The sequence below is a fragment of the Protomyctophum bolini genome (assembly GCF_963924005.1).
Source record: "Protomyctophum bolini genome assembly, chromosome: 10".
Classification (NCBI taxonomy): domain Eukaryota; kingdom Metazoa; phylum Chordata; class Actinopteri; order Myctophiformes; family Myctophidae; genus Protomyctophum; species Protomyctophum bolini.
This window is the reverse complement of record NC_137871.1, coordinates 21,574,948-21,592,160: the sequence shown is the minus strand read 5'-3', so window position 1 is coordinate 21,592,160 and position 17,213 is coordinate 21,574,948. Positions and strand designations below refer to the sequence as shown.

The 17,213-nt window shown below is 44.9% G+C and overlaps 1 protein-coding gene across 1 annotated transcript in view; it reads left to right on the top strand.

The window, feature by feature from the left end:
* The window catches only part of fat4 (FAT atypical cadherin 4), a 126,454-nt gene extending 109,536 nt beyond the window's left edge, over window positions 1-16,918 (top strand). The window contains exons 13-20 of the mRNA XM_080774722.1: window positions 518-622; window positions 1,044-1,351; window positions 5,077-5,162; window positions 6,671-6,850; window positions 7,634-7,758; window positions 9,840-10,063; window positions 11,621-11,882; window positions 13,565-16,918. Coding sequence (XP_080630848.1) covers window positions 518-622; window positions 1,044-1,351; window positions 5,077-5,162; window positions 6,671-6,850; window positions 7,634-7,758; window positions 9,840-10,063; window positions 11,621-11,882; window positions 13,565-15,480 — 3,206 coding nt within the window. The 3' untranslated portion in view covers window positions 15,481-16,918. The remainder of the gene's footprint in view (window positions 1-517; window positions 623-1,043; window positions 1,352-5,076; window positions 5,163-6,670; window positions 6,851-7,633; window positions 7,759-9,839; window positions 10,064-11,620; window positions 11,883-13,564) is intronic.
* The last annotated feature ends 295 nt before the right edge of the window (window positions 16,919-17,213 follow it).

The window sequence follows — 17,213 nt, the reverse complement described above, 5'->3', positions numbered from 1 at the left end:
TTTACTTTACATGCACATTTGAACTGTTTTTAAAATTTTTACATTGCAAAAATGTTCATATTCAAAAGCCATTTCATCTGGTATTAAGCAAAAACTAAAACTAAACCGGAAAAAAACCCTGTTATTCTTCAAAATAAGTAAAAACTGAGGTATACAGTTACATCTTGGGCCTCATATTGGGTTACATAGTGCAAAAAAGAAATAAGCTTTCTAATTACCAGACGGTATCATCACCTCAAATGAGGCTGAGAAACAAGAAACTTATCTCACCTTGTTGCCATATTATTTTCCACTCAAACAAAAAATACGATTTTAAGACTCAATCCTGGATTAAATGATGTGTTGAGATGCATATATGTACAGTGTGTTTCTTCTAAGGCTGAGGTGATGAAAGGCCTTCGTGTCTGGGGCTGTGGGGAAATTCCCCTCAGAGCATGACCCCGTCGGTCCTCATGGTGTTTTCCCTGTGTCGCCTGCCACCTCATCTGTTTCAATTTGTGTTGTTTTGTGAACCCAGGCAAAACGTGTGATTCCATCATCAATCACTGTGAGTGTAACCCATGTTTTAATGGCGGCTCCTGTCAGAATCGGGTGGATGGATATTATTGTCACTGTCCATTTGGTGAGTAGTAGTCAGAAATGGAGGATTATCAGAAAACTTACAGTATAGATGTTGTTTGATGTTTTCTCTAGTAAAACAATGTTTCATTGACATTTGGCTTTGTGTCCCTGTGTCATCTATCGCTGCTGTAAAACTTCAGTTGCCTCGATTGTCACATATGTGTATGTGCTTTCATGAAATATCTTAAATCAATTTGAAAATAAGCCTGCTTGTCCTCAAAACTTGACTTCACATGACACCAGCTATAGTTAAGGCATATTTGTAATTATTTTTCTCCGTCATGACTACTGTAACAGAATGTTTATAGTGTATAGAGAAGACGCTCCACTATGCTGCTGTGTGTGGTAACTGTTAAGTCATTCACACAGCTTCCTGGCCTTCATCATCCCCGTCTCATTCCTATCCATTCGTTCCTCCTCAGGGGTGTTCGGCAAGCACTGCGAGCTCAACAGCTACGGCTTCGAGGAGCTGTCATACATGGAGTTCCCCTCCCTGGATCCCAACAACAACTACATCTACATCAAGTTCGCCACGCTCCAGAGCAACGCGCTGCTCATGTACAACCACGACAACCAGACCGGAGACAAGGCCGAGTTCCTGGCCCTGGAGATCTTCGAGGGACGGATGCGCTTCTCCTTTAACCTGGGAAGCGGGACTTATAAACTCATGACCATGATAAAGGTCTCCGACGGACAGTTCCACACGGTCATCGCCCGCAGGGCCGGAATGGTAAGAATCATACTGTGGGTTTTTTTACTTGTTGTTTCTGGTGGTTCCCAATGCCTCAGTTGGAAAGTGGTTGGTTTAATTGTTTTAATTTGTAAATGCCTGGGTGGGAACAGGGAATACTATATTTCATGATGGAAGGTCTTAATGGCTCTTACAGTAACGTCGAGGAAAATTTGAATGCCTCCACATGGAGCAGGCCTGCATGGCGGACCAGGCTTCCAATAGCTGCTAGTTGGTTTTTTTTAATAGCTGGAGAGCTTTGTCCAAATTTCGGGCCTTGTATTCTTTTTTGCACCATCAGATCATAATTAAACCCTCGAAACCACGGGTGGCTCTGTTTGAGGTTTTCATGGTTTGTAATTATATTTTACTGCTTGTTGTGATTTATAGTATCAGGGTCCAAAACAGCTCTCTGAAAGCTGAGAGTCTGTCTCTTGTACTCTTGAATAAGAGGCTTCTCTGTGCCAGCTCTGTCGTGGTGAGGAGGGAGAGAGAGAGAGAGAGAGAGAGAGAGAGAGAGAGAGAGAGAGAGAGAGAGAGAGACGGGGGAGGAAAGAAGAGTGAAAGAGAAAGGATGTGAGAAAGAGAAGCAGAGAGAGAGAAGGATGGAAGAGAGAGAGGGGGGGGGAGTTGCACAGAGAGAGAAAAATCGGACCAGGCCCTGTCAAACCTTCTAGAACGAACTCTCCTTCTGGACTTCAAATCTGTCACTTCCCACTGTGCACTGGGAGGTTCCATAGGAAACTGGTAAAATCATTAAATTGTCAGTTTGGAGATAGTGCAGAGTGATTGGTTGGAAATGGAATACAGCACGCGTTGATGACTGTATGCTGCCCCGAGCACTGCTCTTCAAATAGAGCAGGTATATGCGAATGGGGAGGAATATTAGGAGGGGCCCGCTAGTATGAAATACTTGCCATTAATATAGTGGTTGCAACTGTATTAATTGATTTCCCGAGTCCTGTGGTGGGAGTTCTGCTCTGGTTTTGGTGAGATATTAAGTAGTTCCGGTCATTTTGCGTGGCCCCAGTGCCCCCCACAAAATGACTAACTACTTAATATTGACCAAAACCAGAGCAGAACTCCCACACAGGATTAATACAGTTGCAACCACTATATTAATGGCATAGGGTAGGGTTAGTATGTGACTCTATGGTCGCAATATTGTGTAGTCGGATTCATGGGACGTCAGACCAACCAGTGCGTGCGTGCGTGGGCAGGGGGTCTCCACAGTTGTGTATCTATTCCCTAGGGTAGTATAAATTCAATCAGAAATGTCTAGCTGTCATCACAACCCCCCGGTCCCAGGTGTGAGCGCTGGCTACTGATGGCCCTGCTATAACTCCAGCCCCCGGTTATGTAAAAAACACATAGAGAACAAACCAGAGCATCCTGAATAGCTTTTGTTTTTGTTTTTACATTCAGTCAAAGAAAACATTTGATGGATGAAAATCATCAAGTGTTTTCAGAAATGTTTCAAATAAAAGCTCATTCGCAAAGCCAACTAATCACTATGCCCTTGATCAGCTGGATTACCTCTTCAGAACAGTAATGTGTAGCAGCAGCCCATCGTGGCTCAATGCTTCCGAAAGGCACGAGAGGAGACACCGCAACAGAAAGAGCTCCAACTGTACTCGGAGGAGCCAGTGTGGATTTTGACAGCAAATTTTGATTTTAGTTTTAGTCATAGTCTCTTGAATAGTTTTCATTTAGTTTTAGTCGCAATTTGTCACCTCGCATTTTGTTTAAGTGTTAGTCTAGTTTTAGTCGACTAAATATCATAAGATTTTAGTCGACTGAATCTACAGATTTTTGTCGACTAAAATGTGTTCTGGCAGACCTTGATGCCGTCTTAATGGCTGATTTTACACTTGCTGAAAATAGCAGATCTACAAGCTATTTTCAGCATGCAACCAATGACTTATACTGGATCTCTTGTCCACTAGTCCCTTCCTAACATTTTAGTGTAGTTTTTATTTGTTGACGAAATTGTCAATATATCTTGACCCTTACTGGTCCATTTTGTTCCATTATTTCGTACACTCTCAGAGTTAAATTAACCCTGAGGATTTTACAGTCCGCAAAAAAAAAGGACTCTCCCTTTTCAGTTTGTCATGGGAGAGAAATGCTCCACGGTGGCGCTTTCCCCCGCGTTTCAAAGTGTTTACGCAATCCCTGCGACGTTGGGCCAAACAAAAACATGCTCCTGGTCTTCATGTGTCACATTCGGTATTAATTCCGTCGGCCGTGGTCGTCCCGCCCATTGGTGTGAGACAGTTGACAGCGTGTACTCCGTGGCACGGCAGCGCAGGCTTTGATCAGCGAGACCAAAGGCATTAATAAAAATGCCCATGTGTTTCTTACTTCTCGATCCGTATAGCACTCCAGTTCAGCCATCCATCGCCACAGAGGCAAATCAGACAAATGACTCTTGTTTCCCTTGTTGTTTTTCACCCCATAAGCCATCAGTCTGCAGGCTGGCAATGAGGCGACCTGTGTTTATGTGTGCTGCACATGTGTGTGCGTTACTGTACTGTGACATGTTCACACACTCATACACTGTGTGTGTGTGTGTGTGTGTGTGTGTGTGTGTGTGTGTGTGTGTGTGTGCGCAACGTGCGCACGTGTGTGTGTGTGTGTGTTTTTTTCAACTTAATGCTCATTAAAATGCACACAACCTGGCATTTATACATGTGTGTATATTCATGTGTTTGGGTGGCGTGTGTGTGTGTGTGTGTGTGTGTGTGTGTGTGTGCATACTTTAATGTGAATACATCCTCCCTGCAACTCTGGCGCATCTTCGTGCAGCTGCATAAGTGGATGTTGCAAGTTTGTGCATGAGCATGTACAGTAGTATGTGCATACCATATGTTGACGTGTGTGTGTGTGTGTGTGTGTGTGTGTGTGTGTGTGTGTGTGTGTGTGTGTGTTCGTGCGTGTGTGCGTGTGGTTATTCTCTCTTCTCCTGGATGATTTGTGTTGGAGGTCGATGGAGTCGGTGTGGTTGGTCCGTGTTTACTTTAGGTTCACTGGAGGCGGAGCCACAGTGCCCTGGGTTTTCAACACTTTCACACGCATTAGACCTTCACCCCCCCCCCCCTCACCCTGCTCTGTTCCCCCCCCCCCCCCCCCTCCTCAGCAAAAGGTTCAGTTATAAAACAGAGAGAATGAAGCACATCTGGACTACTGCTTTAGTGCCATTAAGGCGGAGTATAGGAAAAGGACAATATATGGCCCTTTTTTTCATACAGTATATAAGGCTTCCTCTTACCCGATGTGATTACATGATGAAAAGAAACATGCGCCGGTGCTTTACTGTACATGTTATGTTATTCATTGATGGATGGGCGGAGGAATGGATGGATCAATGGACCGAAACAATTCTGAATTGGAATAATATTTGATTCTGACCATTTTTGGATGATTCCAGTCCTATATAATGATGCCACAAAGGGAGTCTCATCCCTGGACACTGGCTTACTCAAATTCAGTCTAACTGAACCAATGTGGGTTCTTGTGAGAGCTTCTGTGTATGCAGACATGGGAATACCCATGTCCCTTCATAATATGTCTGTGTGTCTGTGTGTCTGCATACATCTGTATTTTCTGTGTGGGCCCCCAATCCTAAAGAGAATAACATATGGTTCTCTTGTCTGTGTGTGTGTGTGTGTGTGTGTGTGTGTGTGTGTGTGTGTGTGTGTGTGTGTGTGCGTGTGCGCACACAGGCTGCATCCCTGACAGTGGATCTGTGTGGTGATGACCAGGAACCAGGTTACTGTGCTGTGAGCAATGTGGCAGTGCACACTGACTGGTAAGATACACACGCACGCACGCACGCATGCACACACACACACACACATACACACACACACACACACACACACACACACACACACACACACACACACACACACACACACACACGGACATGCTTGTACCCACATGTCAACACGTGAGCAAATGCAGACACACAAATCCAGCTGTTTTTCTCACCCTACCGTATACAGTACAGGCTATGATGATGACAGGCAGGTCCATAGCAAACCCCTTTAGCAGATGAATATGCTGCATGCTTGAAGCATTTTTATAAATAATATAATCTTTATTTAAGAAACAATCAAAAATCGTGGTAAATTTTTATAAATAATATATATGGTTGTCCAAGGGGTTTTATAATAAAAATAATATATATATATATATATATATATATATGGGAGAGATAAAAACTGTGTACATACAGTAAGCTACAATACAATATAATACTCATAAGAAGACATGAGAGAGTCATTCAATTCTTGTCTCTACGAAATCTGGTCGCAAAGGTATTATTATATTTCACCCAATTTGACCATGAACTAATTAGTACACACGTGACCCCTTTCCACTACTGCTCGACAGTGGCACTTTTTGTACTTGTAGTAAAAGTATCAATACTGCAATATAGAAATGCTCCTTTACATGTCCGAAATTCAAAATGTACTTTGTAGTAAAATTACAAAAATATTGGCTTCAAAATGCACTTAAAGCACCAAAAGTAAAAGTACTCATTATGCAGAATGTCTCATTTAAAGTTTTCAAATATACTGCCGATCTACAAGTTCACAATTGTGAGCTTGTAGTTCGGCTATTTTCAAATGGCCGAAATGTGTATAGGGCTGAAGTGGTTAATGAGTGTTTTTAATCTACAAAGTAACTAGTATAGGCTAACTAAAGTGTTCAAATAAATATAGTGGAGTAACAGTAAAAAGTAAATGTACTTTTCAGTTACTTTTCACCACTGCTGCTTGACAAGAGGTATTGAATGAAGCTCAAAGCGGAATATCTTCCCTGACCAAACTCACTGGCAGGAGTTTTGTCTCCCGCCTGGGGGACCTACCTGCTGGGTCCCAATAACCTGGAACGGGCATACCGTATACGCTTTTTAAAATGCCATGCTAATGATACCATCATTACCTCACACAAATGATTATTAATAGGTTGCAAATAGTCAAACCTTTTGGGCAGTATATACAGAAAGCTTTGACCCTGGCGGATGATGTGTGGGTGTGCATGTGCATGTGCGAGCGCGTTTGTGCACGTGCGTGTGCTGATTGATGATCGATCTGACAGATGAGGCAGCCCCTGGGAGATTGTTGAAGGTTTATGTGTGTGTGTTTATTTTCAGAGTTTCATAACCATGTTGTCGTAAAAGGCATTGACCCTAGTCTCTCACTACCCCTCTCTCTCTCTCTCTCTCTCTCTCTCTCTATGCGTGTATGTGCATGCACGCGTGTGTGTGTGTGTGTCCGTGTCCGTGTCCGTGTGTGCGTGTACTCGCAGGATCCTAGACGTGCAGCCTAACCGCCTGTCAGTGGGAGGCGTGCGCTCCATAGAGCCAGTCGTTCACCGGCGAGGGCAGGTCGCCACCCACGACTTTGTGGGCTGCATCATGGAGTTCGCCGTCAATGGGCGCCCGCTGGAGCCCAGTCAGGCGCTGGCATCGCGTGGCATCCTTGACAGGTCTGCACCCCCTCACCCCCGCTCGTCCTTTCTTCCAGCCCTCTGTCTCTGTCTCGCCTCGTCCCATCATCTGTCCGTCTCGCCCCGCGACACTCTTGACTCACTGTTCAACACGCGAACCCTCACCCAGATACACACTCACAAGCAGACGTAGAGACACACACACACACACACACACACACACACACACACACACACACGTACGCCTGTCCTGCACCTCATTCTTACCCCCCACCTCCCCTTTACTTCACCCTTCATCCCTCATCATTCCCATCTCCCTTCTATTCCATCGTCTGTCCATCTTCCCCCAACCTCCCTGGCCATCACCCTGCAGGACGCCTCTGTTCGGGGGCCCTTTAGACCCTCTCCAAATTTTGCCCAGAAAGCATTTTTCTGTATATGAATAACACATTTCTTAGAGGGCTAAGGGGGTTGCTTGGGGGGGGGGGGGTATTGCAAAATGCTGGAATGCCGGACAATTTTTGCTCTCTTGTCTTTTCTCTCTCGCTCGTGAATGGTGGCTTGGACAGATCTTTTAATATGCTAATTACCCAAGGCCTTTTTAGGGTTTTTTGTGCTTTTTTTGTGTTGCCTCATGTGGTGTTTGTGGTGGTAGTTGTGGTGGTATTGGTGGTAGGGGCTGGGGGGGGGTCCCTCATCTCATCATCCACCCCTAAAGAGGAACCCCACCTCCACCCGATTCCCTCCATGGGCCAGTGTGGCCAGCCGGTTGGTGCGTCTGTGTGTCTGCCTGACTGTCATTCCGTCTCTTCCTGTCCGCAGATGCCCCAGACTGGAAGGAGCCTGCACTGCCAACCCGTGTCGACACGGAGGCACCTGTTTGGACCATTGGTCTTGGCAGCAGTGCCAGTGCGTGGATGGCTTCACTGGCCGATTCTGTGAGAAATGTGAGTATAATGCAAGTGCATTGAAAAGCCTCACATTTGAAATGAGGTTTTTTTTTTCTCTCTCTCGCTCTCTTTTCTTTTTTTTGTGCTGACATTACACTTCGGCATGCGTATTCCATCGTTACTATTTATGGAGCTCGCGTATGATTCATGGAACTGCAACCATGGTACTGTACCTAAAATAGACCACATGACCGCACCTCAGGGTTTCATTTCAAAATTGTCATTGTACTGTATGTAATTATGTAATCACTTAGAGTTTATGTTGTATGACTAAAACAGACCATAAAAAACCTTTATGATATAGAAGCAGCAGCCAGTTGAAAGCAGTAGCTGCTGTACAAACAACCATACTGTATGTTATAGGTCTGTAACATTCTGGTGCCAACACTGGTTGTTGCCACTACTAGCCTATGGGAGGGGAAAGGTCGGCTCCACACTTTAACATGCTTAACTATACGCTGAACTGTACGCTGCAATTCGGCACTGGCCGCTGTAAAAATCCAAGCCTATCACCATAAAAAAAAATAGTACTCGTTTTTAGGATGTTTTTACATACTGAGAGTATTGTACCGGTATGTATTTACAGCATTGTATTTGCATTAAACTCTACTCTTCTGTGCTTTTTTGCCATCTGTTAATAAAGTATATTCATTCAATCAATCAATCAATCAATCAACTCCCAGAGTTACTTTAACACTGAAGATTTATTGTGTGAGTCAAAAGGACTGTGGGAGCGTATATTTGTTATATTCTACGATTTGAGAGAAAATAAACCCTTGGTATTTTCAAACTGGTCTTGTGAAAAGAAGCACAATGTAAATAAGTTAGCCTTACATAGCCTTTCTCGTGTGGATGGCAGGCCCTGCTGTGCAGGAGGAACAAGTTCACCTTAAGGCATCCGATTCAAAGTGGCGGATAAAAAACTCCAAATAGTTGTTTTATTTCCACAGCCAGTTACAATCCAGTATGTCATTCAAGCCTCGGGCTTTGATGAGTATCGTGGTGTGTTCACTTACTAGCTTTTTGATCGTCCTTGTACCCATGTGAGGCAAGGCAATTGGTCAACATGGGAGGACGAATTGTGGTCATACAAAAAAGGGATTTGGGGGGCGGTGGGAACCGACCAAAGCTGCCCGTCAGCCAGTGCTGGAGTAGAAGAACAAATCGCTGCTGTAATCCCCTGTGAATCATCTGTCTGCGTCAGACTACAAAATACTGTCTGAGCCTTAATACAAAGCGTTCTCTCGTCCCTCTTGTCCTACAACATTATCATCTGTTTTATTGTATTTGAACATGCAACTCATTATCTACTTTAGTCCTTTACTTTACTTTATTTTATTTTATTAGTTTAATTTGACGGAACAGAGCATATTCATGAACATTGCAAATACAGTATATGCAACGTAAATACACCGGAATTAGCAAAGATGCTAAATTTCATCCGCAGTCCCCACACTAAATGAAACAGGCAGGCACATTACATTACGTAACTTGTGCATAAAGTGCATTATTGCTTTCAAGTAATATAGGATACGCTGTCAAGGTGCACTACTAGACTATCAGACTAATTAAGGACCACTTCACCACTGTTCATTGTTCAACCTACTGTACCTTCATATAATTGGTCCTCACTAATATTCATGATTCATCATAAGGACAACACATTTTTTCTCCTCTATCTGTGTCTCATGAGAGTGCTGTGGGCAGTTCAGAAACCCAGTGACATCATCTTTTTCCTGAAAAGTTGCAATGCGATAATGGAAGCCATCAATATTTTCGATATATAAAAAAACGATGATGTCACTGGTTTCTGAACTGCCCACAGCCCTCCTATGAGACACAGACTAGAGTAGGGAAAAAATGGTGGTATTTTATCATGAACATTAGTGAGGACCATTTATATAAAGATGAAAGTTGAAAAGTGGTGAAGTGGTCCTTTGGATGGTCATCTGTTTTGGACTTTTAAATAAAGATTTGAAAGTTGAAAAGTGGTGAAGTGGTCCTTTGGATGGTCATCTGTTTTGGACCTTTAACATCATTTCCTGAGCCCTCCCCCCTCTGTCTGTCGTTGCCAACAGACATGACGGCGGACACGGCCCTGTCCCTGGACGGCACCGGACGCCTGGACTACGCCCTGAGACAGGGACCCAAGCGGGACGCACTGCTGCGCCAGACCCTCCAGGGCGGCGCCATGCCCCCCGCCCGCCTCAGCAGCAGCAGCCTGGAGGTCAAGTTCAGGACGCGCAGCAAGACCGGCACCCTGCTGCACGTGCAGGAGACCAGCAACTACACCACCGTGAAGGTTAGAGAGAGAGGAGAATCCAGTGCACATCCTGTATGCACGCACATACAGGGAGATGTGTAAAAGTGGCCAAAATGAAAATCCATCACTATATTCTATTATTAACGATTATATTAAAATATATATATATATATATGTTTATATGTTTATATGTTTATATATGTTTGGGATGGTTTGAAAAGCAAAAATCGAGAATACATAAATATTACAACCATACTAGGTACTGTATCCTCTAAAATGTAGTTACTATGCGCAGGGTTTGGATGACAATATAGCATTTGCTTTCTTTTTTTATAAGAAACTATTTATATTTTAATTTCGGACCCATCCCTAATATAGTTCTCTCTCACACTGACACATTGCTAAAGTCTCGGTGTGAAAGTAACTGAAATGTTTTACTACAAATGGGGATACGTTATATTCAGTTATACGTTATAAGTATGTGCAGGATAGGCCTATAGCCCTATACTGTACGCTGAGACAGAGGGACATACTTGTTATGTTGAGGTATAAATAACAATAATAGATAAACCCAGAAATTGTTTCTCCAGGATCCGTATGCTCGTGGGCTCTGGGGGGGAAAGGAAGGGGGTGGGCGGTTAGGGGCGACTTTCCATTTTCCGTCGATCCTTCCGGAAGCTACTTATCATTGCCGATTTCTGAGGCATTTGAATCGTGAGGAAGGAGAACGAGATGACTTTTCCATTGAAGTTGGAAACCCACATATGAGATTACCATGCACGGTGCAAACCGCTAATTCAGCGTCCAGGACAAAGTGAGCTCGATGCATTTGTTTTAAAGACACAGCGTGACGGTTTTTGGAGTAGAGCGTATTTGCTTTAGTTTTTTGTCTCTTTTGTTGTTGTTAGCTATAGGCTACTGATTATCCCGCTGCTACAACCAAGGTACACATCAAGCTGAGAGACCATGATTAATCACATCCACCTTTGAGAGTGGGATTAGATTCTTCAAACCCTGTTGATTTTGAACACTGTAGCGGTTGCAGTGAACAGGGTTTTCACAGAACGGGATAGCTGCATTTCAATGCTTTAAATCTCCAATCTCATTCCTTACTTCCATCCTACATTAATATGATATTATCATATATTAAATATTAATATGATATTATATATAATTTGTGAACGCAGTGATTCTCAATGTGGGGTCCAGGGACCACCGGGGATCCTTGAGGACGTTCCAGCAGTTCCCAATAAAATGTATCAATTGTTAAACGTCAGCTAGCATTACCTGATTTACAAGACTTTTACACAATTAGAGAACATACTTGAAGAATTGTTATTTTGATCATAGTTTGCCGTCTACGACATTCATATGGCATGGAATTCTGGACAAAATCGTATCCAACAATAACACATAATCTAAGATTTGCATCTGAGATAACTCAAATTGGAGCCCATGGCACAACATTTTGAATGAATACTAGTAAAAGTATGTTGAGCTCCACACTGTGTAAACCAAAAGGTGCTGTACAAAGAAAGTGTATTAAATAGTAATCTTATAATTGTCATGCTTGTGCCCCCTCTCTCTCCCCCGCAGCTGAAGAACGGTAACATCCACTACATCTCTGATGCCGGTGTCGGGGGCAAGGTGGAGCGCTCAGTAGGCGAGGCGACGGTGTCGGACGGCCTGTGGCACACACTCCGGTTGGTCAGGAACGGCTCGGCCACCGCACTGCACGTGGACGGCGCCCACCCCAGGCTCGTCCAGCACGACACCCAGGACTTTGGGGGCCTCGGCGTCTTGACCCTTTCCCTGGGAGGGATCCCACCGGGGCCTGCACAGCAGAAAACTGCAGCAGGTGAGAGGAAGGACTTTGTCAGTGGGGACAGGGGATAGCAGAGAGAGGTGGTGCGTGCGTGCGTGCGTGCGTGCGTGCGTGCGTGCGTGCGTGCGTGCGTGCGTGCGTGCGTGCGTGCGTACACAATATAAAACAGTGTGTGCACTCTATCATCCTTGAGAAAATGCTGGAATCCTTTTTTTCCCCTGCTATCCCAGTGTGACTCTCGAGCTGCTGACCATATTTGGTAGCAGTCCAATAATGCTCTACGGACCCAGCCTGAAATCTGCTTTTATTTGACATTGGCGAGATTTACCTGAATTTTTTTACCATGAATTTACAGTAGTTGAATAAATGTTGCTTTATCTAAGTATTATTTATGGACTCGCAACTAATACTAATTTGATTTGACTTCATCTTGGAGTACCCCCCTCCCTTTGATGGTTGCTGGTGTTTTCATCCCATCTCGGGGTTTGACCTAAATCGCATATCAAATGTCCTTGACTTGAAAACTGTTTGGACAGGGTGAAGGCGAGGGCTTTCAGAGGGAGGGAATGCAACACTGTAAAAATGTGTAGATTTTTAAGGGGAGGGGGATATAACTAACCTCATATTCTGAACTAATATGGTTTAAAAAGTATGTGTATTTATTTATTTTTTATGATTTGTTGTCCTCCTCTACACACAAGGATCAGGGTATACGGATTTAACTATAAATAGATTCTGAGCACGCAGGTCTGTGGCAGGCTGGTTCTTTTTTATTGATGGTCTCACCTGGGCCAAGACCTACATTAGCTGACCTCTTAGTCCAGAGTCAATGTGCTCTGTTGCGCGTATCCCTTCACGAGATCTAATGAAAAGAAACAACTGGATTTAATCTGTACAGGGATAAATTCAATAAAAAAATCTATTTACATCAGTGAGGCAGCTTTGTTAGGCAATACACAAAGCAAAAAGATTGAATTAGTCACATTCAAACATTCATCCATCCCAGATGTGTGCATCTTGAAGCCATAATAGCTCTGACGATGGATTCGCTGGCAGCAACAAGACAACGATTTTCTTCTAGAAAATAATCATATTTCTTCTTTCAAATTTGCCAGTGATTTATCCACCCAATTTTAAAATTTGATTTGTTGAGAAGGTGTTCTCCCCACATGAAAATTTCACTTTGTTCTTTGTCCTAGGCTTGAACCAATTACATTGGAGTGATTGGACTGAATACAGCTCCCAATTTGTGTTATTTACTTATTTACCAGGAAGAGAGCTATTTATGGACATCAGTCTATTGTCAATTTAGTTCCAGACAAATCATGTTTATTTCTCCCTCTCCCACACATTAAACTCCTTTGCCCCATATTTTTCTACTTTACTAATGTGTATCAAATAAAAAAATCACACCCGTGTGAAGTGAGAGGCGCTCTTATCATCATACGTCAACCTCATTCTCAACCAATAGCACATCTCCCACCCAATCACACCGTCGAATCACAATTTGCGTCCTCACTTTTGTCTTCAATGTTTGTGTTTACACAAACCCTCAAAGCTGGACGTAGGAGGGGCTAGCACCCCTCAAAAAAGACACAAATATTGTCTGGTGACTGTGGCTTTGTACTAAAAAATCATATTATGTGGTTGCACTTGCGTCTGGTTGAAAGCACCATATCAATGACTAAAACATCAAATACATGTGTCATCTGCAGGTTTCGATGGCTGCCTGGCCTATGTGAAATACAACGGGGAGAACATGCCGTTTTACGGGGAGCACCGCCTTGTCACGCTATCTAAGACCAGCTCTGCTGTCAAGATTGGCTGCCGGGGCCCTAACCTGTGCGAGAGCAGCCCTTGCTGGGATGGTCTGATGTGTGTGAACCAGTGGTACACCTACCAGTGTGTCCCACCAGGTGACTGCGCGTCCGGTCCTTGTCAGAACGGCGGGAGCTGCGTTCCTGAGCCACACTCTGGCTTCTCGTGCGCCTGCTCAGAGTTCTACACGGGCAAGACCTGTGAAACGCTGGTGGCATGCCTTGGCGTGCAGTGCCCCCCTGGCAATGTCTGCAAGACGGCCAACAATGGAGGGTTTGTGTGCAGCGCTAGCCCCGTGGCAGAAGAGATGGTGCTCCCCATCTGGGCCGTGCCTGCTATCGTGGGCAGCTGCGCCACAATCCTGGCCATGGTGGTTCTGGGCCTGATTTTGTGCAACTACTGCAGAGATCGCAACAAGACCAAAGTGCCAAAGGAGTCCAAGGAGAAGAAGCCGAAGGAGAAGAAAAAGAAAAAGAAGAAGAAGGGTAGTGAGAATGTGGCCTTTGATGACCCAGATAACATCCCGCCGTACGGAGATGACATGACGGTACGGAAACAGCCAGAAGGGAATCCCAAACCGGACATCATTGAGCGGGAGAACCCGTACCTGATCTATGATGAAACAGACATTCCCCACAACAATGAGACCGTCCCCAGTGCCCCCTGTGCCCCGTGCAACGGTCCAGAGCCAGATATCGAGCACTACGACATTGACAATGCGAGTAGCATCGCTCCCTCTGATGCAGACATCATTCAGCACTACAAGCAGTTCCGCAGTCACACGCCCAAGTTCTCCATTCAGAGACACAGCCCCCTGGGTTTTGCACGCCAGTCCCCCTTGCCACTAGGGGCCACGAGCTACACCTACCAGCCTCAGTACACACAAGCACTGAGGTCCACCCCTCTCAGCCACGTGCATTCTGCCTGCCCCACTCCTAACCCCCTCTCCAGGCACAGCCCGGCCCCGTTTACCAAACCCTCCTCGTTCTATCGCAACACCCCGACTCGGGAGCTGAATTTGGCCCGCCGCGAGGGCAGCCCGATGGACCTGCACGGCGAGGCCTGCCAGCCACCGGCGGCCATGTTTAACTATGCCACACGGCTGGGCCGCCGCAGTAAGAGCCCGCAAACAATGGCGATGGGCCACGGGCACAGCTCGCGGCCGGGCAGCCGGCTCAAGCAGCCAATCGAACAGATACCACTGGAGACAGGGCCGCCGGTGGGACTGTCCATCGAAGAGGTGGAGCGGCTCAACACGCCGCGTCCGCGCAACCCCAGCATCTGCAGTGCCGATCACGGGCGCTCCAGCTCCGAGGAAGACTGCCGCAGGCCGCTGTCCAGGGTGCGCAACCCGGCCGACGGCATCCCCGCGCCAGAGTCGTCCTCCGAGAGCGACTCCCATGACTCCTTCACGTGCTCGGAAATGGAGTACGACCGGGAGAAGCCTGCGGCCTATGGGTCTCGCGTGCCCAAACTGTCGCAGGTCAACGAGTCCGACGCCGACGACGAGGACTACGGCGGGCGGCTGCGGCAGAGGCGCTACTCGAGTCGCAGGGCCGAAGGAGGGCCCGGCGTGGCCCAGAGTATGCCTGTCGAGCAGCATCACACCCTGCCCCACAAACTGGGCCCACAGGCCGGGGGTTTCAACTGGGACAACCTGTTGAGCTGGGGTCCTGGGTTTGGGCATTACGTGGACGTGTTCAAGGACCTCGCCTTGCTCCCAGAGAACGCGGCGGCGAAAGACATTGAAATGAACAGTGGGGACGGCTCGGTGACCATTCTGAATGAAGGGGAAGCCGAGCAATATGTATGAGACTATTTATTTACAATGCTGTACAATATGGTGAAAAATGGAAGACTGTACATTTCAGATAACATTGGGACTACTCATTTGTTTCTTTATTAAATATTGTAAGACGACTTTCAATGCAGTAAGGCAGAAAAAAGGCACCTGTTAAAGTGACTATGTTTGTAGCTAGCCTCCTTGGGATAGGTTTACCTGTCTGTTTCAAATCTCACCTCAGCTGTTAGTACTGTACAATCATGCATTCATCTCTGATGCCTCATTACGGTGAGTCAATTATTGACACTGAACGGCTCCAGAAAAAAAAAGAATCCTGCTCTGAATTCAATTTAGTGTCTACATCGCAAACCTCCGTTCATTTTATCTTAATCAAACATGTCTGTTCTTCATTACCGGCATTGCCCCTCCCTCTACAAAAACTTCTGTCACGTTCACAGCTGAAAGATAAGATCAGTGATAACATTGAAATACTCACAGGAAGAAAATTCCAGTAGGGCCATACAGCAATAGCATGTCTTTTCGATGGGGTTTAATATTTCTCATATACTTTAAAAGGAAGCATATGTGTTTGATCTACCTGCACCTGTCGGTGTGAGGGACACAGCCTTCGGTGTGAAAACGCACCATTTTACTTGCACGGTAATGGAGGCCCCGCCAATGTTATGATTCTAGCTCGATATCTAATCTCTGGCTCTCTGTTTCCCCTCTCTCTGTCTCGGCCGCACCTCTCTCCACCCTTTGTTTATCACTCTGTCTCTCTCGCTTTCTTTCTCCCTCTCGGATTCTCCATGCGTCTCTCTTTCTCCTCTTTTTCTCTCTTTCCTCTCTCCACCCCGGGTGTTTTTTCTCACAAAAAGACTGGCTAAATGCTCCAGCGAGGATTAATCAAGTCTCCTGCCTTACAGACATTTGAGGATTTGAGTATGAGGGAGGACATTCTTTTTTCTTTTCCTTTTTTTTTTTGGCCTACGTTCACTTGGGGAGTCAGTTTGGGGGATAGTTTGTCTTTGTCACAAAACTGTGCTTGCATTTTATGACCAGCCAAGATTTTACACAACGATAACGTATGGATCCAACAAAAGAAAAAAGAAACGAAAAAGAAAAGAATATGAACTTGTACAAAAAAAGAAGAAATTCATGAGAAATCGTGGATGATCATTTGTTGTCAGTGTCTTTGTCCATTATTTTGACATTTTGACATTTATTTTGGTTTCAACTTTGTTTTGTACTGTTTATTAACTTAAATTACTTAAGCTGTGTTTTTATGAATATTTTCATATGCTGAAATGTATGTTCTTACTTTCGGGGAAAGTAAGATTGAAGACTTATTTTTTACATTGGTTACATATGTAACATCAGTATTTTCCACTTTTGATAAAACTGTAACATGCTGTATGCTTTGTACCTGTAAAAAGCCAATAACAGAATAAAAAAAAGTATTTATTTAAAGAAATGATTACTTCAGCAGTTTTTCCACATTTTGGAGAGCAGCTTCATTTCTGTCCTGTCGGGTATATCTTAAAATAACGATTCCCTAGAATAGTAATGGGCTCAGATAACATCCCATTCCCGATAGTGTGGGTGGTAAGGGATTCTATACTGAGACAGAGATTGTTCTGAGCAGTTTTTAAATAAAACCGCATTTGAATTGAGAAGAACATTGCAAAGGCAAATTGAGGACCCAGAGTGAAACTGAGACCGCCGAGCTCTCGGCCAAACACAACATCCAGCGGACTCTGAGA